Source organism: Crinia signifera, chromosome 2, assembly GCF_055691185.1.
Source record: "Crinia signifera chromosome 2, ASM5569118v1, whole genome shotgun sequence".
NCBI classification, from domain to species: domain Eukaryota; kingdom Metazoa; phylum Chordata; class Amphibia; order Anura; family Myobatrachidae; genus Crinia; species Crinia signifera.
Genome location: NC_139218.1, coordinates 396,334,593 through 396,362,213, shown reverse-complemented (window position 1 = coordinate 396,362,213; position 27,621 = coordinate 396,334,593). Strand labels below are relative to the sequence as shown.

The following is a 27,621-nucleotide window of genomic DNA, read 5'->3' as shown; positions in this document are numbered from 1 at the left end:
ACAGTAATGCCCCCTACACCATATTATGTCCCACACAGTAATGCCCCTGCACCATATTATGTCCCACACAGTAATGCCCCCTACACCATATTATGTCTCACACAGTAATGCCCCCTACACCATATTATGTCTCACACAGTAATGCCCCCTGCACCATATTATGTCCCACACAGTAATGCCCCCTGCACCCTATTATGTCCAACACAGTAATGCCCCCTGCACCCTATTATGTCCCACACAGTAATGCCCCCCTGCACCATATTATGTCCCACACAGTAATGCCCCCTGCACCATATTATGTCCCACACAGTAATGCCCCCTGCACCATATTATGTCCCACATAGTAATGTCCCCTGCACCATATTATGTCCCACACAGTAATGCCCCTGCACCATATTATGTCCCACATAGTAATGTCCCGTGCACCATATTATGTCCCACACAGTAATGCCCCTGCACCATATTATGTCCCACACAGTAATGCCCCCTGCACCATATTATGTCCCACACAGTAATGCCCCTGCACCATATTATGTCCCACATAGTAATGTCCCCTGCACCATATTATGTCCCACACAGTAATGCCCCCTGCACCATATTATGTCCCACACAGTAATGCCCCTGCACCATATTATGTCCCACATAGTAATGTCCCCTGCACCATATTATGTCCCACACAGTAATGTTCCCTGCACCATATTATGTCCCACACAGTAATGCCCCCTGCACCATATTATGCCCCACACAGTAATGTCCCCTGCACCATATTATGTCCCACACAGTAATGCCCCCTACACCATATTATGTCTCACACAGTAATGCCCCCTGCACCATATTATGTCCCACACACAGTAATGCCCCCTGCGCCATATTATGTCTCACACAGTAATGCCCCCTGCGCCATATTATGTCCCACACAGTAATGCCCCCTGCGCCATATTATGTCCCACACAGTAATGCCCCCTGCGCCATATTATGTCCCACACAGTAATGCCCCCTGCACCATATTATGTCCTACACAGTAATGCCCCTGCACCATATTATGTCCAACACAGTAATGCCCCCTGCACCATATTATGTCCCACACATAGTAATACCCCCTGCACCATGTTATGTCCCACACAGTAATACCCCAGGCACCATATTATGTCCCACACTTAGTAATGTCCCCTGCACCATATTATGTCCCACACAGTAATGCCCCCTGCACCATATTATGTCCCACACAGTAATGCCCCCTGCGCCATATTATGTCCCACACAGTAATGCCCCCTGCACCATATTATGTCCTACACAGTAATGCCCCTGCACCATATTATGTCCCACACAGTAATGCCCCCTGCGCCATATTATGTCCCACACAGTAATGCCCCCTGCACCATATTATGTCCCACACACAGTAATGCCCCTGCACCATATTATGTCCCACACAGTAATGCCCCTGCACCATATTATGTCCCACACAGTAATGCCCCCTGCACTATATTATGTCCAACACAGTAATGCCCCCTGCACCATATTATGTCCCACACATAGTAATACCCCCTGCACCATGTTATGTCCCACACAGTAATACCCCAGGCACCATATTATGTCCCACACTTAGTAATGTCCCCTGCACCATATTATGTCCCACACAGTAATGCCCCCTGCACCATATTATGTCCCACACAGTAATGCCCCCTGCGCCATATTATGTCCCACACAGTAATGCCCCCTGCACCATATTATGTCCTACACAGTAATGCCCCTGCACCATATTATGTCCCACACAGTAATGCCCCCTGCGCCATATTATGTCCCACACAGTAATGCCCCCTGCACCATATTATGTCCCACACACAGTAATGCCCCTGCACCATATTATGTCCCACACAGTAATGCCCCTGCACCATATTATGTCCCACACAGTAATGCCCCCTGCACTATATTATGTCCCACACAGTAATGCCACTGCGCCATATTATGCCCCACACAGTAATGCCCCCTGCACCATATTATGTCACACACAGTAATGCCCCCTGCGCCATATTATGTCCCACACAGTAATGCCCCCTGCGCCATATTATGTCCCACACAATAATGTCCCCTGCACCATATTATGTCCCACACAGTAATGTCCCTGCGCCATATTATGTCCCACACAGTAATGCCCCCTGCACCATATTATGTCCCACACAATAATGTCCCCTGCACCATATTATGTCCCACACAATAATGCCCCCTGCACCATATTATGTCCCACACAGTAATGCCCCATGCACCATATTATGTCCCACACAGTAATGCCCCCTGCACCATATTATGTCCCACACAATAATGTCCCCTGCGCCATATTATGTCCCACACAGTAATGTCCCCTGCACCATATTATGTCCCACACAGTAATGTCCCCTGCACCATATTATGTCCCACACAGTAATGCCCCCTGCGCCATATTATGTCCCACACAGTAATGCCCCCTGCACCATATTATGTCCCACACAGTAATGCCCCTGCACCATATTATGTCTCACACAGTAATGCCCCCTGCACCATATTATGTCTCACACAGTAATGCCCCCTGCACCATATTATGTCCCACACAGTAATGCCCCCTGCACCATATTATGTCCCACACAATAATGTCCCCTGCGCCATATTATGTCCCACACAGTAATGTCCCCTGCACCATATTATGTCCCACACAGTAATGCCCCCTGCGCCATATTATGTCCCACACAGTAATTCCCCCTGCGCCATATTATGTCCCACACAGTAATGCCCCCTGCACCCTATTATGTCCCACACAGTAATGCCCCCTGCGCCATATTATGTCCCACACAGTAATGCCCCCTGTGCCATATTATGTTCCACACAGTAATGCCCCTGCACCATATTATGTTCCACACAGTAATGCCCCTGCACCATATTATGTCCCACACAGTAATGCCCCCTGCACCATATTATGTTCCACACAGTAATGCCCCTGCACCATATTATGTTCCACACAGTAATGCCCCTGCACCATATTATGTCCCACACAGTAATGCCCCCTGCACCCTATTATGTCCCACACAGTAATGCCCCCTGCGCCATATTATGCCCCACACAGCAATGCCCCTTACACCATATTATGCCCCACACCATGGCATCTGAAAGGTATCATATTACAGTATTTCACAACGCTCGTAGCACAACTGAAATTCCACCCTAAGCTTTAAAGGCAAAAGAGGAGAGGTCTCAGCTTCCAGTTAATTATAATTTATTACACTGATTTCAAGTTAGGACAATGCCTCTGCTAAGCAGGCTCGTTATTCCCGGAATGCGGACTCAGGACACGCTATTGTCAAGTAAACACAGGTCTGTCTTCTTGTTGGTCCCTGTTCCTGAAACGGTGACGCAGGAACCTTCTCCCACACAGACGAGTTAGGGGTGCGTGTTCTCTGGCTTCCGTCGTGCATCGCGAGGTATCACAGTGTTACGCCTATTGCCGACTGCCCGCAAATAAGTCAGGGTCTCTGCTGGTATGAAGGTGGCAGAGAGTGCGGCCAGTACTCAGGCCTGCCCGCTCAGGGTCTTCCTGGGAACATTGTGTGCATAAAGTCTAAGGTGCAGTTGCGAGTTTATGGCCCATGCCCACAAACCCTAGTAACATACTGACAGGTTCCATATGTAGTCTATACATTAACGGAACCCAGGGGCCATCTCTACATTGGTGTAGCGTCCCACAGACCCATCTTCAGACATCCGTCATATTACTGAGACGCGACTGTTTTTTATATATACGTGGTATGGGTCACTGCGTTTATCCACCTTCTTAGACCTGGTGTACCCAAGGATCAGACTCCCCACAGTCACGGCAAAGAGGAACATGACAAAGATGATGAAGATGTAGGCATTGTCATCCCTGTTGGGTTTGACCAGTTTGGCGCTTGTCTCGTTCAGCGGCGGGTCCTCAGGCTGGTAGGGGGGGTTGTTCAGCGTCTTGTTGATGGCCTGGAGGACAGTGTGGAGGTTCTCTAGCAGCCTCTCCATTGGCCTGGAAGCCTCCATGTCGGGGGATTACCTGGACGGATGGAGGTCACACTTCAATGTTCTCCACTTAGTGGAACCTGGAGATAGAGGAGAGAGTTACTGGCAGTTAGATATTATTTGGCTAATATGTTTCATTTTCAAGCTGCTATTATTGATGTACTGTTTGCTACAGTGTTGTGTAGCTCCCATGGCAACCACAGTCACATGACATATGTACAGAGCAGAGAGGATTTAGAATGACCTATTCTCAGCACAATCCTTGCACCCTACTCTCCTCCCTCCTCTGCCGCCATCATGCAGATGCAGTGAGGGTCCTTGCATAGATCATGTGACCCTAAATTGGAAAACAAGTTTGGGTGTTGAACTGTAAATGCATTTCCATTTCAAAGGAGCCACATCAGCACCAAATAACCTTACCCAACTGAAACGTACTCCAATTTTCCAAAACAATACAACCATGTTGGGCAACTTTTTTTTTTACCAAGCAGCTTCTGATGAGTTAAATGATATACAGCATGCCTATATTCTGTCCCACACTCCTTCTAAGCCCACCTGCAGACTCCCATTGGCTAGTTTCATTGGCGTCTCAGGTTGGCCTTAGGAGGTGTGTAAAGCCTTATGTTGATTTCCGGGTGTCGCACAGCACCAGGTACATTCAGCATGCGCGATTCCTGATGGGAACCAGCCAGCACATATATTACATATATGACAACATGCACTATATGATCTGCGCCTGAGTAGCCCCTGGTCTCACCTCTTATTGTGGCCCCCAGCACTCCTGTTCCCATTCCAGAGAGAGTTAGATTTGTTTGAATTATTTTGTTTCTGTGCAGGGTATATACTGGCAGCATTATTTTTACACTGCAATTTAGATTTCAGCTGCAACACACCCCACCCAAATGTAACTGTCTCTGCACATGTTACATCTGCCCCCCCCCCCCCCCGCAGTGTACATGGTTTTGCCCATTTTGAGAACAAATTTACACTGCGATCAGATCTGAATAAGGGCCATTGTTCCAGCGGAAAAGGTAGAATTTACTATCACTTATCCCCATAGCATCGCAGTCCCTAAAGCTGTCTGGGGGGGACCCCGGTGAACCCCGATGTGCTCCAAAATGTTCAATTTAAGAGATAAACAATGATAATACCAAGGTGTTACACACACAAACATTTCACATGACTGCGCCCATTGTTCCATAACTGAGTTACACAATTACATCAGGAATTAACATGACAACAATAAAAAATATGTTGCATGGCAAATAAAGCGGGGATAACTGGCGCCTCCTCCGCTAACCTCAAATCTTCAGAGCCCGGGGATCAGCGGAGAACAATGCGAGCTGTCACTAAGCTGAGTGCCTGTGCTATCAGACGTCACATCAGGTAATGCTGATTTCTATGCTCCAGGGAACCTGTAATCCAGCGCTGTTCTCAGGAGAACCGTATGACCATGTTAGGAGGTGCAGACGTTCTACCCCAGAGGGGTGGTGGGCCCACTGTCTGGACTGGCGGGGGGAAGCGAGGCAGGAAGGGACAAGCATCAGGAGGTCACTCTCAGAGAGTGGCATTATTGGGGGCATACTTCTATGGCACTGCAAGGGAAAGTATGAACTGGCTTCTTTGTGCATGCTGGCACTTGTAGTTCTACAAGCGTCAGCATGTAATACTATGACCAGACTTTCCCGCCGGTGCTTCAGATCAGGGGCTTCCAAAAATACGAGATAGGGGACAATACGGTTCCACGTGGGTAACGAGACTGCCCGGAGATCCAGGCGGTAAGAACGCCCGTGTGTAAACTTCCTCCCCTCTATAAATACTGTACATGCGCAGAAGGTAAAAAAGGCACTGGCACAGATTTAGGGGGAAAGTCAATTGATAGGGGGAGGGGGATTTGAAAAAAAACATGTCAACCGCTGGGATTTCCAAATCGAATGGCATGCATCTTCAGACTCCTATTTTTCCAAATGTTGTTATTTTTAAAGAAAACTTAAGGACTTGCTATGGAACCCCCCAGTTTGCTAATATAGAATGCTAAAACTATTGCAAGGCATGCTGGGATGTGTAGTTTAAAAACAGCTGGGGGGTCACAGTTTGGACATGTCTGCTCTAAGTACTATTTGTTTCATTGTACATTTTTTGTACTCTTGTTGCAGGATTATCAGAGCTAATGACATAGTATACTGCAGCACAGCGCCACCCTGTAATATACACTAATACTGCAGCACAGTGCCACCCTGTAATATACACTAATACTGCAGCACAGTGCCACCCTGTAATATACACTAATACTGCAGCACAGCGCCACCCTGTAATATACACTAATACTGCAGCACAGCGCCACCCTGTAATATACACTAATACTGCAGCACAGCGCCACCCTGTAATATACACTAATACTGCAGCACAGCGCCACCCTGTAATATACACTAATACTTCAGCACAGCGCCACCCTGTAATATACACTAATACTGCAGCACAGCGCCACCCTGTAATATACACTAATACTTCAGCACAGCGCCACCCTGTAATATACACTAATACTGCAGCACAGCGCCACCCTGTAATATACACTAATACTTCAGCACAGCGCCACCCTGTAATATACACTAATACTGCAGCACAGCGCCACCCTGTAATATACACTAATACTGCAGCACAGCGCCACCCTGTAATATACACTAATACTGCAGCACAGCGCCACCCTGTAATATACACTAATACTGCAGCACAGCGCCACCCTGTAATATACACTAATACTGCAGCACAGCGCCACCCTGTAATATACACTAATACTGCAGCACAGCGCCACCCTGTAATATACACTAATACTGCAGCACAGCGCCACCCTGTAATATACACTAATACTTCAGCACAGCGCCACCCTGTAATATACACTAATACTGCAGCACAGCGCCACCCTGTAATATACACTAATACTGCAGCACAGCGCCACCCTGTAATATACACTAATACTGCAGCACAGCGCCACCCTGTAATATACACTAATACTGCAGCACAGCGCCACCCTGTAATATGCACTAATACTGCAGCACAGCGCCACCCTGTAATATACACTAATACTTCAGCACAGCGCCACCCTGTAATATACACTAATACTTCAGCACAGCGCCACCCTGTAATATGCACTAATACTTCAGCACAGCGCCACCCTGTAATATACACTAATACTGCAGCACAGCACCACCCTGTAATATACACTAATACTGCAGCACAGCATACACTAATACTTCAGCACAGTGCCACCCTGTAATATACACCAATACTGCAGCACATCATACACTAATACTTCAGCACAGTGCCACCCTGTAATATACACTAATACTGCAGCACAGCGCCACCCTGTAATATACACTAATACTGCAGCACAGCGCCACCCTGTAATATACACTAATACTTCAGCACAGCGCCGCCCTGTATTATACACTAATACTGCAGCACAGCGCCACCCTGTAATATACACTAATACTGCAGCACAGCGCCACCCTGTAATATACACTAATACTGCAGAACAGCGCCACCCTGTAATATACACTAATACTGCAGCACAGCGCCACCCTGTAATACACACTAATACTGCAGCACAGCGCCACCCTGTAATATACACTAATACTTCAGCAAAGCGCCACCCTGTATTATACACTAATACTGCAGCACAGCGCCACCCTGTAATACACACTAATACTGCAGCACAGCGCCACCCTGTAATATACGCTAATACTTCAGCACAGCGCCGCCCTGTATTATACACTAATACTGCAGCACAGCGCCACCCTGTAATATACACTAATACTGCAGCACAGCACCACCCTGTAATATACACTTATACTTCAGCACAGCGCCACCCTGTAATATTCAGTAATACTTCAGCACAGCGCCACCCTGTAATATACACTAATACTGCAGCACAGCGCCACGCTGTAATATACACTAATACTTCAGCACAGCGCCATCTGTAATATACACTAATACTGCAGCACAGCATACACTAATACTTCAGCACAGCGCCACCCTATAATATACACTAATACTGCAGCACAGCATACACTAATACTGCAGCACAGCGCCGCCCTGTATTATACACTAATACTTTGCACAGCACCACCCTGTAGTACATACTAATACTGCAGCACAGCGCCACCCTGTAGTATACACTAATACTGCAGCACAGCACCACCCTGTAATATACACTAATACTGCAGCACAGCATACACTAATACTTCAGCACAGCGCCACGCTGTAATATACACTAATAATTCAGCACAGCGCCACCCTGTAATATACACTAATACTGCAGCACAGCATACACTAATACTTCAGCACAGTGCCACCCTGTAATATACACTAATACCGCAGCACAGCGCCACCCTGTAATACACACTAATACTGCAGCACAGCGCCACCCTGTAATACACACTAATACTGCAGCACAGCGCCACCCTGTAATATACACTAATACTTCAGCACAGCGCCGCCCTGTATTATACACTAATACTGCAGCACAGCGCCACCCTGTAATATACACTAATACTGCAGCACAGCGCCACCCTGTAATATACACTAATACTTCAGCACAGCGCCACCCTGTAATATTCACTAATACTTCAGCACAGCGCCACCCTGTAATATACACTAATACTGCAGCACAGCGCCACCCTGTAATATACACTAATACTGCAGCACAGCATACACTAATACTTCAGCACAGCGCCACCCTGTAATATACACTAATACTTCAGCACAGCGCCACCCTGTAATATACACTAATACTGCAGCACAGCATACACTAATACTTCAGCACAGCGCCACCCTGTAATATACACTAATACTGCAGCACAGCATACACTAATACTGCAGCACAGCGCAGCCCTGTATTATACACTAATACTGCAGCACAGCACCACCCTGTAGTACATACTAATACTGCAGCACAGCGCCACCCTGTAGTATACACTAATACTGCAGCACAGCACCGCCCTGTAAAATACACTAATACTGCAGCACAGCATACACTAATACTTCAGCACAGCGCCACGCTGTAATATACACTAATACTTCAGCACAGCGCCACCCTGTAATATACACTAATACTGCAGCACAGCATACACTAATACTTCAGCACAGCGCCACCCTGTAATATACACTAATACTGCAGCACAGCATACACTAATACTGCAGCACAGCGCCACCCTGTAGTACATACTAATACTGCAGCACAGCGCCACCCTGTAGTATACACTAATACTGCAGCACAGCACCACCCTGTAATATACACTAATACTGCAGCACAGCGCCACCCTGTAATATACACTAATACTGCAGCACAGCGCCACCCTGTAATATACACTAATACTGCAGCACAGCGCTACCCTGTAATATACACTAATACTGCAGCACAGCGCCACCCTGTACTATACACTAATACTTCAGCACAGCGCCACCCTGTAATATACACTAATACTCAGCACAGCGCCACCCTGTAATATACACTAATACTGCAGCACAGCGCCACCCTGTAATATACACTAATACTGCAGCACAGCGCCACCCTGTAGTATACACTAATACTGCAGCACAGCGCCACCCTGTAATATACACTAATACTGCAGCACAGCGCCACCCTGTAATATACACTAATACTGCAGCACAGCGCCACCCTGTAGTATACACTAATACTGCAGCACAGCGCTACCCTGTAATATACACTAATACTGCAGCACAGCGCCACCCTGTAATATACACTAATACTGCAGCACTGTGCCACCCTGTAATATACACTAATACTGCAGCACAGCGCCACCCTGTAATATACACTAATACTGCAGCACAGCGACACCCTGTAATATACACTAATACTGCAGCACAGCGCCACCCTGTAATATACACTAATACTGCAACACAGCGCCACCCTGTAATATACACTAATACTGCAGCACAGCGCCACCCTGTAATATACACTAATACTGCAGCACAGCGCCTCCCTGTAATATACACTAATACTGCAGCACAGCGCCACCCTCTAATATACACTAATACTTCAGCACAGCGCCACCCTGCATTATACACTAATACTGCAGCACAGCGCCGCTCTGTAATATACACTAATACTGCAGCACAGCGCCGCCCTGTAATATACACTAATACTGCAGCACAGCGCCACCCTGTAATATACACTAATACTTCAGCACAGCGCCACCCTGTAATATACACTAATACTTCAGCACAGCGCCACCCTGTAATATACACTAATATTGCAGCACAGCGCCACCCTGTAGTATACACTAATACTTAAGCACAGCGCCACCCTGTAGTATACACTAATACTGCAGCACAGCGTCACCCTGTAATATACACTAATACTTCAGCACAGTGTCACCCTGTAATATACACTAATACTGCAGCACAGCGCCGCCCTGTAGTACACAATAATACTGCAGCACAGCGCCACCCTGTAATATACACTAATACTTCAGCACAGCGCCACCCTGTAATATACACTAATACTGCAGCACAGCGCCACCCTGTAGTATACACTAATACTTAAGCACAGCGCCACCCTGTAGTATACACTAACACTGCAGCACAGCGTCACCCTGTAATATACACTAATACTTCAGCACAGTGTCGCCCTGTAATATACACTAATACTGCAGCACAGCGCCGCCCTGTAGTACACAATAATACTGCAGCACAGCGCCACCCTGTATTATACACTAATAATGTAGCACAGCACCACCCTGCAGAATACACGAATACTGCAGCACAGCGCCACCCTGTAGTATATACTAATACTGCAGCACAGCGCCACCCTGTAGTATATACTAATACTGCAGCACAGCACCACCCTGTAGTATACCCTAATAGTGCATCACAGAGCCACCCTGTTGTATACACTAATACTGGGGCACAGCGCCACCCTGTAATATACAATAATACTCCCGCACAGCGCCACCCTGTAGTATACACTAATACTGCAGCACAGTGCCACCTTGTGGTATACACTAATACCGATGCACAGCACCACCCTTTGGTATACACTAATACTGCAGCACAGCGCCACCCTGTGGTATACACTAATACTGCAGCACAGCGCCACACTAATACTGCCGCACAGCTCCACCTTGTAGTACACACGAATACTGCAGCACAGCGCCACCGTGTGGCATACGCTAATACTGCCGCACAGCACCACCCTGTGGTAAACACTAATATTGCCGCACAGTGATTCCCATTAGGGTCACAAGTGCATCTCTACTTGCTAGTATCTGTGTACTTTCGGCTGCAAATCTCAGCTACATCACAGACATCTCAGAGTCTCATACCCGGATCTGCAGGGTCGGGGGGGACAGGCCTGAGATAGCTGCTGCATGATATTACCAGATGTTCTGTACCTTACAGTATAGTAACTGGTGACTGTAACAGAGTAATGTTACCTGCAGCATGTATCACTATGTATCACTATGTATCAGGGGGAAGGTGGAGCAGAGCAATGTTCTGCAGATCTCCTGAGCCGAAACCATCGGATTACCTGCAGCATATATCACTATGTATCAGGGGGAGATGGAGCAGAGCAATGTTCTGCAGATCTCCTGAGCCACCACCATCGGATTACCTGCAGCATATATCACTATGTATCAGGGGGAGACGGAGCAGAGCAATGTTCTGCAGATCTCCTGAGCCGAAACCATCGGATTACCTGCAGCATATATCACTATGTATCAGGGGGAAGGTGGAGCAGAGCAATGTTCTGCAGATCTCCTGAGCCGAAACCATCGGATTACCTGCAGCATATATCACTATGTATCAGGGGAGATGGAGCAGAGCAATGTTCTGCAGATCTCCTGAGCCGCCACCATCGGATTACCTGCAGCATATATCACTATATATCAGGGGGAGACGGAGCAGAGCAATGTTCTGCAGATCTCCTGACCCGCCACCATCGGATTACCTGCAGCATGTATCACTATGTATCAGGGGGAGATGGAGCAGAGCAATGTTCTGCAGATCTCCTGAGCCGCCACCAGACGTCACCAGATGTCAGCTGTGCGCCCACTTCCCCCCCAATCGTACATGTATATGTGAGTTTTCTCTGAGCAACCTTAAATCTGCGTGCACGTTCCACATCATTCGATGGTCGGCGACCATCGAATGATGTGGGTGTTACCCCGCAGCCTGCGAATGGATGTTTATATAAAACAGTGTGAACGTACGCATATGGCGAATGGTGGGACGGAGTATCACCATTCGCAAGGCGGCATCTAAGCGAATGAACCAGAATAAGAGACAATGTCTAGGTTGACAGTGACTAGGTCGTCACCTAAGAATGTTTGACATACCCTAGGTCGACAATGACAGAAGGCTGACACAAGCTTACGGTCGACATGAACATGGTCAATAGTCAAAATGTTGACATGAGTTTTTCTGTTTTTTTTTTTTTAATTTTTTTATCCAAATGTGCATTGGGGGGTGAATATACCTGTGCGCCGAGCGCAGCGCCCCATGCGAGGGGACGCGGCACTCTTATGCAGTGTCAATGTCGGCATATGTCAACAAAAACATGAAAAACATGTGTCAACCTTTTGAGTGTTGACCATGGACATGTCAACGTTAAGCTTGTGTTAACCTAGGGTGTGTCGACCATTGCAAGGGGACGCGGTACAATTATACAGTGTCCTTGTCGATGTAAGTCGACATAGACAACAACAAAAACTTGAATAACTCATGCCAACCTTTTCCATGTCGACAAGGACACGGTATAAGTGTAGCGCGTCCCTTGGCATGGCTCGCTGCACTCGGCACACTATTATATTCTTCCTCAGGGTACACCATCCAGCACATTATAGAATCCGGAGCGCGGGGAACATGTACATTGTACACTAGCCGGTGCAGGCCATAGAAGCCGCCCGGGGGTTGCGCATGTGGCCAGCACCCCCCCAGTGACGGTCACTGCTGTATACAGTGTACAGTATGTTGTTGCAGCTGGATTGCTGGGGTGCAGGTATACAGATCACTGCTTGTACGGACTTGGGGACAGGCTATACAGAGCGTCCCGTCCCCGGTCCACCCCACCTTATGTATTGCTTGGGCACAGGTATACAGATCACTGCTTGTACGGACTTGGGGACAGGCTATACAGAGCGTCCCGTCCCCGGTCCACCCCACCTTATGTATTGCTGGGGCACAGGTATACAGATCACTGCTTGTACTTGGGGACAGGCTATACAGAGCGTCCCGTCCCCACTCCACCCCACCTTATGTATTGCTGGGGCGCAGGTATACAGATCACTGCTTGTACTTGGGGACAGGCTATACAGAGCGTCCCGTCCCCACTCCACCCCACCTTATGTATTGCTGGGGCACAGGTATACAGATCACTGCTTGTACGGACTTGGGGACAAGCTATACAGAGCGTCCCGTTCCGTCCCCGGTCCACCCCACCTTATGTATTGCTGGGGCACATGTATACAGATCACTGCTTGTACGGACTTGGGGACAAGCTATACAGAGCGTCCCGTCCCGTCCCCGGTCCACCCCACCTTATGTATTGCTGGGGCGCAGGTATACAGATCACTGCTTGTACTTGGGGACAGGCTATACAGAGCGTCCCGTCCCCGCTCCACCCCACCTTAAGTATTGCTGGGGCACAGGTATACAGATCACTGCTTGTACAGGCTTGGGGACAGGCTATACAGAGCGTCCCCGGTCCACCCCACCTTATGTATTGCTGGGGCACAGGTATACAGATCACTGCTTGTACGGACTTGGGGACAGGCTATACAGAGCGTCCCGTCCCCGGTCCACCCCACCTTATGTATTGCTGGGGCACAGGTATACAGATCACTGCTTGTACTTGGGGACAGGCTATACAGAGCGTCCCGTCCCCGCTCCACCCCACCTTATGTATTGCTGGGGCACAGGTATACAGATCACTGCTTGTACGGACTTGGGGACAGGCTATACAGAGCGTCCCGTCCCCGGTCCACCCCACCTTATGTATTGCTGGGGCACAGGTATACAGATCACTGCATGTACGGAATTGGGGACAGGCTATACAGAGCGTCCCCGGTCCACCCCACCTTATGTATTGCTGGGGCACAGGTATACAGATCACTGCTTGTACGGACTTGGGGACAAGCTGTACAGAGCGTCCCGTCCCGTCCCCGGTCCACCCCACCTTATGTATTGCTGGGGCACAGGTATACAGATCACTGCTTGTACTTGGGGACAGGCTATACAGAGCGACCCGTCCCCGCTCCACCCCACCTTATGTATTGCTGGGGCACAGGTATACAGATCACTGCTTGTACAGGCTTGGGGACAGGCTATACAGAGCGTCCCCGGTCCACCCCACCTTATGTATTGCTGGGGCACAGGTATACAGATCACTGCTTGTACGGACTTGGGGACAGGCTATACAGAGCGTCCCGTCCCCGGTCCACCCCACCTTATGTATTGCTGGGGCACAGGTATACAGATCACTGCATGTACGGAATTGGGGACAGGCTATACAGAGCGTCCCCGGTCCACCCCACCTTATGTATTGCTGGGGCACAGGTATACAGATCACTGCTTGTACAGGCTTGGGGACAGGCTATACAGAGCGTCCCCGGTCCACCCCACCTTATGTATTGCTGGGGCACAGGTATACAGATCACTGCTTGTACAGGCTTGGGGACAGGCTATACAGAGCGTCCCCGGTCCACCCCACCTTATGTATTGCTGGGGCACAGGTATACAGATCACTGCTTGTACGGACTTGGGGACAGGCTATACAGAGCGTCCCATCCCCAGTCCACCCCACCTTATGTATTGCTGGGGCGCAGGTATACAGATCACTGCTTGTACAGACTTGGGGACAGGCTATACAGAGCGTCCTGTCCCCGGTCCACCCCACCTTACATACAGTCTGACCTTGCTATTTGTTAATTGTCATCGTAGCACAGAAGACGATTACTGGGAACTGAATCTTCTTACACAGGAAGGGAAAGCTGTTGGGAATGTGAGGAATTGGGGGAACAGTTCATGTTTCACCTTCCCAGCATCCAATATGACCACCTCGGTCCTGTCTCTGTCATGTCTCTGTCGTGTATCTGTCATGTCTCGGTCCTTTCTCTGTCCTGTCTCTGTCATGTCTCTGTCCTGTCTCTGTCTTGTCTCGGTCCTGTCTTGGTCCTGTCTCTGTCATGTCTCGGTCCTGTCTCGGTCCTGTCTCTGTCATGTCTCAGTCCTGTCTCTGTCATGTATCTGTCATGTCTCTGTCCTGTCTCGGTCCTGTCTCTGTCATGTCTCGGTCCAGTCTTGGTCCTGTCTCTGTCATGTCTCAGTCCTGTCTCTGTCATGTATCTGTCATGTCTCTGTCCTGTCTTGGTCCTCTCTCTGTCCTGTATCGGTCATGTCTCTGTCATGTCTCAGTCCTGTCTCTGTCATGTATCTGTCATGTCTCTGTCCTGTCTTGGTCCTCTCTCTGTCCTGTATCGGTCATGTCTCTGTCATGTATCTGTCCTGTCTTGGTCCTCTCTCTGTCCTGTATCGGTCATGTCTCTGTCCTGTCTCGGTCCTGTCTCAGTCCTGTCTCTGTCCTGCCTCTGTCCTGCCTCTGTCCTGTCTCGGTCCTGTCTCGGTCCTGTCTATGTCCTGTCTCTGTCCTGTCTCTGTCCTGTCTCGGTCCTGTCTCTGTCCTGTCTCGGTCCTGTCTCGGTCCTGTCTCTGTCCTGTCTCGGTCCTGTCTCGGTCCTGTCTCTGTCCTGTCTGTCCTGTCATGTCTCAGTCATGTCTCGGCCCTGTCTCGGTCCTGTCTCTGTCATGTCTGTCCTGTCATGTCTCAGTCATGTCTCGGCCCTGTCTCGGTGCTGTCTCTGTCATGTCTCTGTCCTGTCTCGGTCCTGTCTCTGTCCTGCCTCTGTCCTGTCTCTGTCCTGTCTCGGTCATGTCTCTGTCCTGTCTCTGTCATGTCTCGGTCCTGTCTCTGCCCTGTCTCTGTCATGTCTGTGTCCTGTCTCGGTCCTGTCTCGGTCATGTCACGGTCCTTTCTCAGTCCTGTCTCTGTCCTGTCTGTCCTGTCTCGTCTCTCTGTCCTGTCTCAGTCCTGTCTCAGTCATGTCTGTGTCCTGTATCGGTCCTGTCTCTGTCATGTCTGTGTCCTGTCTCTTTCATGTCTCGGTCCTGTCTCTGTCCTGTCTCGTCTCTCTGTCCTGTCTCAGTCATGTCTGTGTCCTGTCTCGTCTCGGTCCTGTCTCGGTCCTGTCTCGTCTCTCTGTCCTGTCTCAGTCATGTCTGTGTCCTGTCTCGGTCCTGTCTCAGTCATGTCTGTGTCCTGTCTCGGTCCTGTCTCTGTCATGTCTGTGTCCTGTCTCGGTCCTGTCTCGTCTCGGTCCTGTCTCGGTCCTGTCTCGTCTCTCTGTCCTGTCTCAGTCATGTCTGTGTCCTGTCTCGGTCCTGTCTCTGTCATGTCTGTGTCCTGTCTCGGTCCTGTCTCGGTCCTGTCTCTGTCATGTCTGTGTCCTGTCTTGGTCCTGTCTCTGTCATGTCTGTGTCCTGTCTCGGTCCTGTCTCTGTCATGTCTCTGTCCTGTCTCAGTCCTGTCTCTGTCCTGTCTCTGTCATGTCTCGGTCCTGTCTCGGTCCTGTCTCTGTCATGTCTCTGTCATGTCTCAGTCCTGTCTCGGTCCTGTCTGTCCTGTCTCGTCTCGGTCCTGTCTCTGTCATGTCTCGGTCCTGTCTCGGTCCTGTCTGTCCTGTCTCGTCTCGGTCCTGTCTCGGTCCTGTCTCGGTCCTGTCTCGGTCCTGTCTCGGTCCTGTCTCGGTCCTGTCTCTGTCATGTCTCGATCCAGTCTCTTGCATTGATGATGCCAATAAATGTTGTTCTTATTATATCAGATGGAGATGGAACATGGAGACGCAGGTCACTTCTAGGAGCTTCCGCTACACAATGGCGCTGTGTTCCTGCCCTGACAATCGCTTCAGTAGGTATTGCGCCCACTTGGAGCACGCCGACAGATGTGGCATTGTCGGGCGTGGATTATCTCACAGATAATGTCTAGGTAGACAGTCAATACTAGGTCGACGCATAAGGTCGACATGTACTAGATTGATGAAAGGTCGACGCATGAAAAGGTTGGCATTCAATTTTCAGGGTTTTTTTTGGTGTCAGTGTCGACACCTGAGCAGGTGACATCCTAATTAGTGGGGTGCGGACCCCCCATCTCTTCATGCTTCAGGCCAGGAACTACGCTACACTTGGCACATGTTACCTTTCCTAGTCGGAGTCCAGGTAAAGTATGGAAAAAGCTCATGTCGACCTTCTCACGTGGCAACCATGGTTATGTCGTCATTTCCCTTGTGTTGATCTTTTGTTAATATCAACCTTGTGTACGTTGACCTTATTTAATATCAACCCAGTGCACCTCAACCTGTGGTTGTCTACGTAGACATAGGCCCTTATTCTGGTTCACGCGCAAAGGCAAATTCCTTCTCAAATGGACAAAACCATGTGCACTGCAGGTGGGGCAGATGTTACTTGTGCAGAGAGAATTAGATTTGGGTGGGGTTTTACTTCAAAGTGAGATCTATATTGCAGTGAAAAATAAAGCAGTCAGTATTTACCCTGCACAGAAACAAAATAACTCACCCAAATCTAACTCTCTCTGCACGTTACATCTGCCCCACCTGCAGTGCACAATTGAGAACAAGTTTGCCTTTGCAAGTGAACCAGAATAAGGGCCATTGTTTGTGATCCACCTGAACACCAAACCCTTCAACAGTGAGTTATAGAATCTGTCCTGTTCCTTAAGATTCTGAATTATAACAGATAAATGATCATTCTGGATCTTATTCTGTGGATAACAATGAACAATTATCTGTATAGCGCTGTGGTACAATGAGTACAGCACAGAAACGCACATTACCATGGGCAGAAGGCACAATACTTGCTACCAGCCTGGGAGGTGGCAGAGGCTGGCAGTGCTGCTGTCTATGAGAATTGGTGTTTGTATGCGATCTGGGCCATGTGAGAGGAACGTGGTGTCATAAGATGAGAATTCACAGATCTACAACGAATATGTATTATAATTATTATTATTATTATTATTATGTATTATTTATATGGCGCCTCAGGGGTTCCACAGCGCCCGGCAGAGCACACAAATAAATAACAGTACATTTTGGATTCCAGCTTAATCAGATATCATTAGATAGATATTGAATAGTGCAATCCCTAATTCCTGTTATACATATATTATACACTGTATATAGTAACTGCACAGAACGCTGACTGATACCTGTCTTATTACAAGATAGCGGTTCCCCAGTGCAGTAAATCCTCCTCCAGGTAATGCAATACCTGTGGGAAAATACAAGGCAGGCTTGGGAAAGCACAGGGTGAGGACCAGCTGTGGGACAACAAGTTCCAGAATGCCCCCCCCCCTTCATCACCACGTTCACCCTGACTCTTGTATCTTACCTTGATGCATCCTCATCCTGGGGAACAGACATGTGTAGTGGGTGCCCTGAGGGTCTGGGACAGAGGAACCCGAGGGGAGGTCTGCTCACTGCACCAGTCCTCACTTCCCCAGGTGTCAGTCCTGTGACTGGTGAGATGAAGTGTGAGCAGTGAGACAGAGGACTCCACTCACTTTTCATTCAGTCCCTGTACTTGCTGCTCCTCCTTCATATATTGTGGCTGCTCCACCTCCGCCTGTGATTCTGCTGAGCCAAGTTATGAAATTCCTGCAGTGTAGGACACATCTCTCTGTCTCTGTCTTCCTCTCTCCCCTATCTCTTCTCCACACTTGCCAATGCCGGGCAAGACAATCAATGGGGGGGGGGGGGAGAACCCATGCATTTACCCCGCTAGCTTTGCAGCATCATCAGCAATATTGTGATAATACATCTACACACGTCTCAACTGTCCCGATTACAGCCAAAGAGTGGCGCTATTTGGAGACTGTCCCGCTGTCCCTCCCACAGCTGGCAATGTCCCGTGGGTGAGGGAGCAGTTGGGGGGAGTCAGAGATCACCCATCGTAGATACGCCAGCCTATGCTGCAGCACCTATAATGTAAGAGGCGGGGGGGGGGGGGGACGACGACTATGGGGTGATTTGGGTTGGTTTGCAAAAGCAAACTCCTTCTTTAATGGACAAATCCATGCTGCACTGCAGTTGGGGCAGATGTAACATGTGCAGAGAGATTTACATTTGGATGGGGTGTGATCAAACTGTTATCTATATTGCAGTGTAAGAATAAAGCAGCCAGTATTTACCCTGCACAGAAAAACGGTAAAAAATGTAACTCTCTCTGCACATGTTACATCTGCCCCACCTGCTGTGCAGCATGGCTTTGTAAACTAAAGAAGGAGTTTACTTTTGCAAACCAAACAGAATCAGGCCCTGTGAGCCAGACAGGGGAGAGAGCCAGGGAGTGAGTGGTAAAGGAGAGAGAACCAGAGAGTGGGAGAGGATAGAGAGAACCAGAGAGGGAGAGGAGAGAACCAGAGAGAGGATGAGGAGAGAGAACCAGAGAGTGTGAGATGATAGAGAACCAGAGAGTGGCAGAGGAGAGAAAACCAGAGAGTGGAGAGGAGAGAGAGAGAACCAGAGAGTGGGAGAGGATAGAGAGAACCAGAGAGAGGGAGAGGAGAGAACCAGAGAGAGGGAGAGGAGAGAACCAGAGAGAGAGGATGAGGAGAGAGAACCAGAGAGTGGGAGAGGATAGAGAGAACCAGAGAGAGGGAGAGGAGAGAGAACCAGAGAGTGAGAGAGGACCAGAGAGTGGGAGAGAAGAGAGCGAACCAGAGAGTGTGAGATGATAGAGAACCAGAGAGTGTGAGATGATAGAGAACCAGAGAGTGTGAGATGATAGAGAACCAGAGAGTGGCAGAGGAGAGAGAGAGGACCAGAGAGAGGGAGAGGAGAGAGAACCAGAGAGTGTGAGAGGACCAGAGAGTGGGAGAGGAGAGAGAGAACCAGAGAGAGGAGAGAACCAGAGAGAGAGGATGAGAAGAGAGAGAACCAGAGAGTGCGAGAGGAGAGAGAACCAGAGAGTGGCAGAGGAGAGAGAACCAGATTGGTGGAGAGAGAATGGGAGAGGATAGAGAACCAGAGAGTGGGAGAGGATAGAGGACCAGAGAGTGGGAGAGGATAGAGGACCAGAGAGTGGGAGAGGATAGAGGACCAGAGAGTGGGAGAGGATAGAGGACCAGAGAGTGGGAGAGGATAGAGGACCAAAGAGTGGGAGAGGATAGAGGACCAGAGAGTGGGAGAGGACCTGAGAGTGGCAGAGGATGTCAGGATTCCCTCCTTCAGGATACCAGCGTCTGTATTCTGACCGCCAGCATCCCATCTCCCGGTCATACGTATGATTTCGCCCAGCTTTATATACAGAGGACATGTATACAGAGGACATACATACAGAGGACATGTATACAGAGGACATACATACAGAGGACATGTATACAGAGGACATACATACAGAGGACATGTATACAGAGGACATACATACAGAGGACATGTATACAGAGGACATACATACAGAGGACATGTATACAGAGGACATACATACAGAGGACATGTATACAGAGGACATACATACAGAGGAGATGTATACAGAGGACATACATACAGAGGACATGTATACAGAGGACATACATACAGAGGACATGTATACAGAGGACATACATACAGAGGACATGTATACAGAGGACATACATACAGAGGACATGTATACAAATCTCTCCCTTTCCGCCATTGTCTTTGTATGTTTATGGATAAACCCTGTAATAATCCGCACAATGGGGGTAATTCAGACCTAATTGCAGGGCTGCTAAAAAGCAGAGCCCTGTGTTCAGATAGCTGCCGCTCCCGCCAGAGTGAAAACTCGCCCCATGCAAGACTGCGAATGGATCGCTAAAATATTGCAGCTCCTGCGAATAGCTTCAAATATATCCGCAATCACTCGCCATCGAATGATTTCCCATTGTGCGCAGCCTGCGCGTAACCCAGAACCTACTCAGCGGAGGCGAATTCAACAGGCCGGAGCTGACGTCAGAGAACAGCGCTGCGCTGCTGAGTCTTAACACCAGAGGACTCTGAATCTAATGCTCATCGCTCTAAAAAAAATGGAGTGTCAGCCATTTTTCTAGCGCTGCTGCTTCATCCCGAGACTCCGGAGAGGTAAGTACAATAAAAATGGATGCAGCGTGTGAGGTGGAAACCCCCCTTGGACCCCTTCTAAATACGCCACTGCTATGACTACTGCTGATCTTCTGGAACTGGAAGTAAAACTTCCCTTTTAAATCCCCATCTCGTGCGCGTGTAACTCAGATATTGCGCAGCTCAAACTGTGCGCTTCAATTGGTCACATCATGCGTTTAATGTATGTAACTGCTGAGGAGGCAAGTGGCACCTGGGTCGCAGTTGGTCACCAGCAAATGGTAAGACAGTCATTAGGTCGGCATGCATTTAGGTCGACATGTGTCTAGGTTGACATGCAGGATGGTCGACATGAATCTAGGTAGACAGAGTCGTAAGGTCGACATGGGTTAGGTCGACAGTCAAAAGGTCGACATGGGGTTTTCAATGTTTTTTTTTACCCGAATGTCAACCCAGTCAACATTGGACACAGGTTTAAATGCACCGCGTCCCCTCGCATGGCTCGCTACGCTTGCAATGCTTTATATTCTCCCACCGTGCCCTAATGGATGGTAGGGCATGAAATACCGCCTGTCGGCACAAATAACAGTGAAAAAACCCATGTCGACCTTTTGACTGTCGACCATGTCGATCTAAATGCATGTCGACCTAATGACAACTTGCTGGTGACCCAATGACCATATCCCTTCCAGGATTGACATTTTGGCACTCACAGGACTCTCAGTAATGAATCCTGTATAAACACGAGCGGAGTCAGTGACAGGGAAACCTCCCTTCTTGTTTGTCAACGTTTTATTTCATTAAATATTTCGTCAGGACACTTTTATGTGTAATTAAATGAAACGTTGACAAACAAGAAGGAAGGTTTCCCTGTCACTGACTCCGCTCGTGTTTATACAGGATTCATTACTGAGAGTCCTGTGAGTGCCACAATATTAGGTACTTGTGTATTATCACAGCGCCCAGTTTTGTTACGTACGCCAACGTAGTGAAATCACATTACGTTATAGTACCATGCGATGCGATTTTACCCTTCCCGCTCCCTGTCATTCCCGCCCCCTGTCAGATCTTGTCAGAAATCACTCTGAGGTGATATTCTGCCATGAGAAGAAGTGTACAGTACCTGACAGCTGCTGGTGTTTCCCTGTGACATACAGTGTTTCCCTGTGACATACAGTGTTTCCCTGTGACATACAGTGTTTCCCTGTGATATACAGTGTTTCCCTGTGACATACAGTGTTTCCCTGTGACATACAGCGTTTCCCTGTGACACAGTGATTTCCTGTGATTTGCTTAGTTATTGAGATGGCTGCATCAATGAGCTTATTTACGCTGCCTCAGACGGAGGAGGATGCTGTCAGGACCATCTCCTGCTGCCAGTGACGGCTACTTGCACCAATGGGCACCCCATGCACTTGATGGTGAAGGAGTGTATGTGGCGGTGCCATATAAACGGTGAGCTTAAGAGCGGCCCACTTTTCCCCTGGGTGCCGCTTATCATCTCTGACTCTGATCAGATCTATTTACTCGTGGGCAGAGGAGCTGACATCTATATAACACTGTCAGCGTGAGCTCCAAATGTCCAATAAAACCGTGGTCCTGTACAATGCCTGGATGCGGGAGGCCTGTACCGTGGACCGGCTGGCACAGCCGCAGCGCCGTATTGGTGGACCGGGCCAGATTGTGGAGGTTGACGAAAGCCTTTTTGCCAAAAGAAAAAGTAATGTGGCCGTGTTTTACCTCAGGAATCGTGTTTTACCTCAGGAATGGGTGTTTTACCTCAGGAATGGGTGTTTTACCTCAGGAATGGGTGTTTGGAGGCATCTCACGCGAAACAGGACAGTGCTTTATAACTGTTGTGCCCAAATGTGACGCTGCCACTCTTATGTCCGCAATACAAAATATTGAGCCTGGCACAACCATTTATAGTGATTGCTGGTGGGCATATAGCACCGAAGAATTGGAGTGGGCAGGATATCATCATGCCAGGGTTAATCACAAATACAACTCTGTCAACCCCGATACTGGTGCGCACACACAAACCATTGAATGCTTATGGGGCTCTTGCAAATGGTGGAACAAGCAGCAACAGGGAACAGCACGTCATCATTTGGAGTCTTATTTATAAGAATTTATGTGGCGTAAAAGTTTGGCGGCAGATAAGCCATGTGAGCGCATCCTTCACATGCTGACGCTGCTCCCAAAGGCAGATTGACTTCTATCATCTTCTTCTTTTATCTTGTTTAATTCATTATTCTCATTTTTCTCATCGTTAATGTTCTTATTATTCATTGACTCCTATCATTGTCATTTTGTTGCTGATTATTGTCATTATTGTTTTTAATATTCTCTTCATCATTCATTATTCACTAAATTATACCAGTTATTCGTTAACACGCGTGGTCATTATTGTGTCAGATGTATGATATTGCAGGTGTGAATGTGTCCTGAAAACACCCCCATTATCCACGGCACCCAAAGCGTGGCGAGCGCAGCGAGCCCCGCGAGGGGCGGCAGAACGCTTCCTCCGACCTATTCATACCCCCACTATCCACGTTGGCGTGGAGTTGACTTTATATAGTGAGGCTACGCGGATCACCTTACATGCATTCCGCGTCCGCTCGCCACGCTTCGGGCTCGGTGGCTTGCTGCGCTCGCCACACTATATAAAATCAACTCCACGGTGGCGTGGATACTGGGGGTGACGCAAAACAATGCCATAGGTGATCTCATAGTAAGCACCCATCACATCTCACTGGATCCCACTGACCCAGCAGCAGTGACCAATCAGTGGAGTAACCGGATACCGAATCCTAATGCAGCAACCAGTCACAGCGCTATATATAAGACACTGGATCCCACTGACCCAACAGCAGTGACCAATCAGTGGAGTAACTAATGATATGGTCATTAGTTTGACCCTAGTAAGGTCGACATGCATTGGGTTCACCACGGAAGGTCAACTGGCCTTACGTTGACACCTGAATTATGTCAACATGACTAAGGTCGACAGGGTAGGAAGCTTGACACAAGCATTAGGTCAACAATGGGAAGGTCGACAGTCAAAAGGTCGACGTGAGGTTTTTTTTAGCCGACATGTGCCGACAGGCAGTATATCATGCCCTACCATCCACTACAGCGCAGTGGGAGAAAATAGGTACTGCGCCCAAAGCATGGCAAGCGCAGCAAGCCATGAGAGGGGACGCAGTACATTTAGACAGTGTCCATATCGACAGTGTCGACATTTGGGACAAAAAAGTGGAACACTCATGTTGACCTTTTGATTGTCGCCCTTCCCATTGTCGACCTAATGCCTGTGTCGGCCTTTCTGACCCTGTTGACCTTACCCATGTCAACCTATTTCAGGTGTCGACCTAAGGCCTGTCGACCCAATGCATGTTGACCTAAATTGGGTTGGACCATTGACCCCTACCCATAGCACAGGAGTCTCAGTGGGATCTCTGCCTGATAAGAGTACCAATAACTAGGTAAGCTTTGCACCCAACACGGGAAGACGCGCGTTTCGCCGACGTTTGCTCCTAGTTACCTACCCATGTAGAATTGTCTACAAGCAGCAAATAGAGAAGTAAGAGTCGGTGTCACGTCTGATCCAGTGCATGTCAGTCACTCTCCAGCCTGTTACATAACTGCAGCTGACAGCACACAGATCTGGTACATTCCAGAGGGATTACCAGTGCCCTACAGCACGTCTGCCTGTTACTCCATCAATACCACATGTGGGAAAAAGGAAAGTATTGCTACAGTATGTCTCCAGTGACTCCGGGTCTCATCACAAAGGAAATGGAGCGAGTTTCACGGCTTATCTGGTTCAGAGGATATTCTGGTATAATACCGTGTTTCCCCGATAATAAGACACTGTCTTATTTTTTTTTCGTGAACAAAAAAGGGCTTATTTTAGGGGTAGGGCTTATTTTAATGAACATTGACAGCAAATGTCAAGAAACATGCCCCCAGTCCTCCTTAATAAACATGCCCCCAGTCCTTCTTGATACAGGTAAACATACCCCAGTACTCCTTAATAAACATGCCCCCAGTCCTCCATTATATCGGCAAACATGCCCCCAGTCCTCCATTATATCGGCAAACATGCCCTCAGTCCTCCATTATATCGGCAAACATGCCCCCAGTCCTCCATTATATCTGCAAACATGCCCCCAGTCCTCCATTATACCGGTAAACATGCCCCCAGTCCTCCTTACAGTAATAAACATGTCCCCAGTCCTCCGTGATAAAGGTAAACATACCCTAGTACTCCTTTAAGTCTCAATAATGTCCAGCTCTTCTTTGCTGTGACACAGCTCCGTTCTGCAGCTGCGTTATGTGCGCAGTGACGTACCGCACCGCAATGCATCCATGGGAATAGAAGCGGCTTCAGAAGAAGCCTGTGCTTTTACCTACACAACGGAGGTGAGGGGGGTTAGGGGTGGTGAGTGGGGGATCAGGGGGGTTTAGCAGGTGTAGAATCTATTGTCTGAACGCCAGATAATGAAATTTTACTAGGGCTTATTTTCGGGGTAGGTCTTATTATCGGGGAAACACGGTAACAACTGAGGAAACGCATGTGGGCCGGCATACTGAGCGCGTATCAGCAGAATCCCAATTAGAAATACTACTGTACTTTGACGTTCAACCGGGATTCGGTAAGGGTGTACTGGGTTCTAGCAGTCGGAATACCAAAACCGGAATCCCAAAATCATGGACCATGGCGGTGCCAGAATCCTGACTGTTGGTATCCAGATCCAAAGTATGATGAGGATGGTTAGGGTGGGGGCTGCGGAGGGGAGCGAGGAGGTCAGGTTTCGGGGTACTTGTGTATTATCACGGCGCCCATTGCATACCATAAGGCATACGATGGTATGCGATGCGATATCGCGCGATGTTGTTCAATGTCATACAATTTTAAAATTGTATGACATTGTATATGGCATACAATGCCATACAAAGCGATGGGATTCGATTAAAAATTGTATAAGCACCCTAATGGGTGCTTACAATGTTAAATGCATCCCCACGCCACCCCCCACTATAAACGTGAACCTGAAGCGTGGCGGTACGCATCCTACGACCTTTTCATACCCCCACTATCCACGTCAGCGTGGAGTTGATTTTATAAAGTGTGGCGAGCGCAGCGAGCCCCGTGAAGGGACGCGCATAACTTCACAAGTATACGCGTCCGCTCGCCATGCTTTGGGCTCGGTGGCTCGCCACACTATATAAAATCAGCTCCACGCCGACGGGGATAGTGGGGGTATGAAAAGGTCGTAGGACGCGTACGGGTTTAACGTTTATAGTAGGGGGTGGCGTGGGGGTGCATTTAACATTGTAAGCACCCATTAGGGTGCTTAAAATGACCCATTAGGGTGACCCATTAGGGTAACAGAAAATATATACAATAGTAGCGCTAAAAATTAAAATATAAAAAATGTAATGACATAAAAAAGGTACACAATAAGATCAGCAATACTGTAAATAACCAGCATGAACACCATTAGCTTGCAAATTGAGCTGCTTAGACTGGATCCATTCCTAGTATGCCGCCAAAGTCTATCCAGAGAAAAAAAATAAAGTCTCCTTATATGGTATATTTACCGCAGGTCAGTCCAAATGAGGTATTAATCCTTTTCAAGAAAGCGTTTCTGCAAAGTCCATCACTTGGTGAGGGGAACTTCCCCAAGGTTTCCAAATATGCGGATATGGTGGTTTTAAATGATACTCTGGTGATGGCTGGTCTGGGTCCAATTTGGTAGGCAGGCAATAGATGGCAGGTGGTGGGCTAGTGGGGTCACTCCTGACGCGTTTCGCTACCTGAGAGTAGCTTTATCAAAGGATAATTTTGAGTGGTGGGTAAGGGTTTTTATACCCTGTTCTTAATGAAAGATCAAGTGCACCTGTGCTGATTCAGCAACAATAATGGTTTAAACATACACAAAAAGTAAAAGAGGTATATTAGAATGAACAAGGATGCAATAAAAATCAAGAGTGTATCTAGACATACATAAAAAGATTAAAAATACAGCAATTCATATTAGCGTTTGTTGTAAAGGTCAAAGTGCATTGTGCTGTCATTGGTCGAGTAGGGGCAATCCCCCATTACGTAATTAAACCTGTCACTGCAGTGACATGAGCAAGACAGGGTGATAACCTATCGGAATGAGGGTTAGTGGACACGTGGCTCACGTGAGCGCTCCGTCCCACGTGTCCAATAACCCTCATTCCGTTATCATATCATTTAAAACCACCATATCCGCATATCTGGAAACCTTGGGGAAGTTCCCCTCACCAAGTGATGGACTTTGCAGAAACGCTTTCCTGAAAAGGATTAATACCTCATTTGGACTGACCTGCGGTAAATATACCATATAAGGAGACTTTATTTGTTTTCTCTGGATAGACTTTGGCGGCATACTAGGAATGGATCCAG

At 48.3% G+C, this 27,621-nt stretch overlaps 1 protein-coding gene across 1 annotated transcript; it reads right to left on the bottom strand.

The window, feature by feature from the left end:
• Nucleotides 1-3,256: 3,256 nt before the first annotated feature.
• On the bottom strand, nucleotides 3,257-18,833 carry KCNE3 (potassium voltage-gated channel subfamily E regulatory subunit 3). The gene is made up of 2 exons (XM_083171366.1): nucleotides 18,493-18,833; nucleotides 3,257-4,094 (listed from the first exon to the last, which is right to left on the bottom strand). The coding sequence occupies exon 2, from the start codon at nucleotides 4,033-4,035 to the stop codon at nucleotides 3,733-3,735; it is 303 nt and encodes a 100-aa protein (XP_083027492.1). The 5' UTR covers nucleotides 4,036-4,094; nucleotides 18,493-18,833; the 3' UTR covers nucleotides 3,257-3,732.
• Nucleotides 18,834-27,621: the final 8,788 nt, after the last annotated feature.